The following is a 1,856-nucleotide window of genomic DNA, read 5'->3' as shown; positions in this document are numbered from 1 at the left end:
GGAGCCGCAGTCTGAGCCCGTGTCCATGACGTAGTCGTGGCCGTCGGCGCAGCCCCACGAGGCGCGGAGCACCCCGCAGTACTCGGAGGAGAGCACGCTGCGCAGCGCGGGCACCGAGGCGCAGCCGCCGGCGTGCGCGTGCGCCCAGCGCACCAGGCTGTGCAGGCACTGCGGGCTCGACGTGATCAGCTCCACTGCCCGGGGAGAGGACAGGCAGCGCAGTCAGGCCTGGGCACATGGGGATGTGGCTCTGCTCCCCCCTCCCAGGGCTGCCCCACAAGGCAGGTGGGAACCATCCCGTTTCCCTTCCCGAAATTTCATTTCATTCACTGGGGCAGTGCCAGAGCCTGCTCCTGTTTCCTCACAGAACCACTGATGATGGAAACAACCCCTGAGATCACTGAGTCCAATCCACGATCAAACACCACCCTGTCAGCCACACCAGAGCACTGAGTGCCACATCCAGTCTTTCCTTAAACACCTCCAGGGTCAGTGGCTGCACCACTTCCCTCCATCATTCACAGCTGAGAGAGTATTTCCAATTGTCACCAGTGTCTGACAGCAGCTGGGACAGGCCTGGCAGTGCCACCCAAATCTGCTCTGCCTGCTCTTCCCACACCCAGGTGAGCCTCTGCCTGTTTGGCCCAGCTCAGGAAGGTGAAGATACCCCTGGGCAGCCAAAGGGAGGAAGGAGAACCTTAACCAGCTGTGTCAAAGGACACCAGAACCCTCCCAGACATGGTCATTTCCCACCACCCATCATCCCAGCCCTTGGCTGGTGCTAAGGCAGAAAGAAAAAGAGGGCGGGCACTCACCCAGGCAGGAGGCACCTCCTTCCATACCCGGCTGTGCCTGGACCCCGCTGCTCCTGCAAAAACCAGAGGGGCACAGTGGGGTTTGGGGGTCACGGAGGGACCACGGGGCAGCACGGGGGAACAGGGGGAAGCACGGGGCAGCACTGTTCCCAGGAGGTGAGGAAGGCCACGTACTTTCCTTTGGACTTGGCGTGGCCCGTGGGCGAGGCGTTCACCCTCTGGATGAAGGTGCGGAGGACGCTGCGGCACTTGTAGAACTGGGCATGGCATTTCTTGCAGACGAACTGGGGCAGCGCGGGGTCCTGCCGCACCGCCACGCCCACCAGCCGCTGGAAGTCGGCGAAGAACACCTGGTCCACGCGGCGCTGCTTCTCCGAGCTCTCCCCCAGCACGGGCACCTTGCCGAAGGCATGGCGCAGGCTCCGCGAGGAGAACTTGCCGTGGCACAGGCGGCAGTAGCCGGTGCTCAGGGCTCGCCCGATTCCTGCCCGGAGGAGCAAACGCGGCTGCTGAGGGGTGGCACCGAGGCAGCCAAAGGTGATCCCCTCCCCTTCGTCCCGGCTGCCGCCTTAGCCCTGCCTTCAGCAAAGCACGGAAAATCCGGGCAGGAAAATACCCTTCTGTCAGCAGCTGACCCAAAATCAGCCCTTCTGGCCCCACTGTGCCAGTGGCAGAGCCTGCTCTGTGCTGTGGGGTTCCCGGGACTCTGCCAATGCCATCCCTTGGTTTCAGCAGCTCTTCCCGGGTGTTTATCTCCCAGGTATTTTGGCACCGTGTCCCTTGGCTGCCCCAGCGCTGGCTGTCCCACTCCTCAGCTCCCCAGCAGCGCCCTGGAGCAGGGCAGTGTCACCCAGCAGTGTCACCCAGCAGTGTCACCTGCGCCATCCCCGCTCTGTGGGATGATCTCCATCCCTCCTCTGCACCCCAGGTGTGAAGGGAAGCCCGAGCACGGCCGCCTCCCGGCCCCGATCCAGCCCAGCCCCGCTCCGAACCCTGGGGTGGAGCGGGCTGCCAGGGCTGCCGGGGGCGCTGGGGGCTCCG

The 1,856-nt window shown here is 64.3% G+C and overlaps 2 protein-coding genes across 2 annotated transcripts in view; one reads left to right on the top strand and one right to left on the bottom strand.

Annotated features, from left to right (window-relative positions):
- Positions 1-1,700, bottom strand: part of ZNF276 (zinc finger protein 276) — a 6,680-nt gene extending 4,980 nt beyond the window's left edge. Inside the window, exons 1-4 of the mRNA XM_031060131.1 lie at positions 1,692-1,700; positions 990-1,324; positions 816-868; positions 1-194 (exon numbers count right to left, since the gene is read on the bottom strand). Of these exons, the coding sequence (XP_030915991.1) occupies positions 1-194; positions 816-868; positions 990-1,324; positions 1,692-1,700 (591 nt within the window). The remainder of the gene's footprint in view (positions 195-815; positions 869-989; positions 1,325-1,691) is intronic.
- A 14-nt stretch (positions 1,701-1,714) lies between these two features.
- Positions 1,715-1,856, top strand: part of VPS9D1 (VPS9 domain containing 1) — a 7,625-nt gene continuing 7,483 nt past the window's right edge. The window contains exon 1 of the mRNA XM_031060130.1: positions 1,715-1,813. Within this exon, the coding sequence (XP_030915990.1) occupies positions 1,715-1,813 (99 nt within the window). The remainder of the gene's footprint in view (positions 1,814-1,856) is intronic.

Source organism: Geospiza fortis, unplaced genomic scaffold (assembly GCF_000277835.1).
Source record: "Geospiza fortis unplaced genomic scaffold, GeoFor_1.0 scaffold102, whole genome shotgun sequence".
NCBI lineage: Eukaryota > Metazoa > Chordata > Aves > Passeriformes > Thraupidae > Geospiza > Geospiza fortis.
The sequence above is the reverse complement of the archived record's forward strand: the minus strand, read 5'-3'. Positions and strand labels throughout refer to the sequence as shown.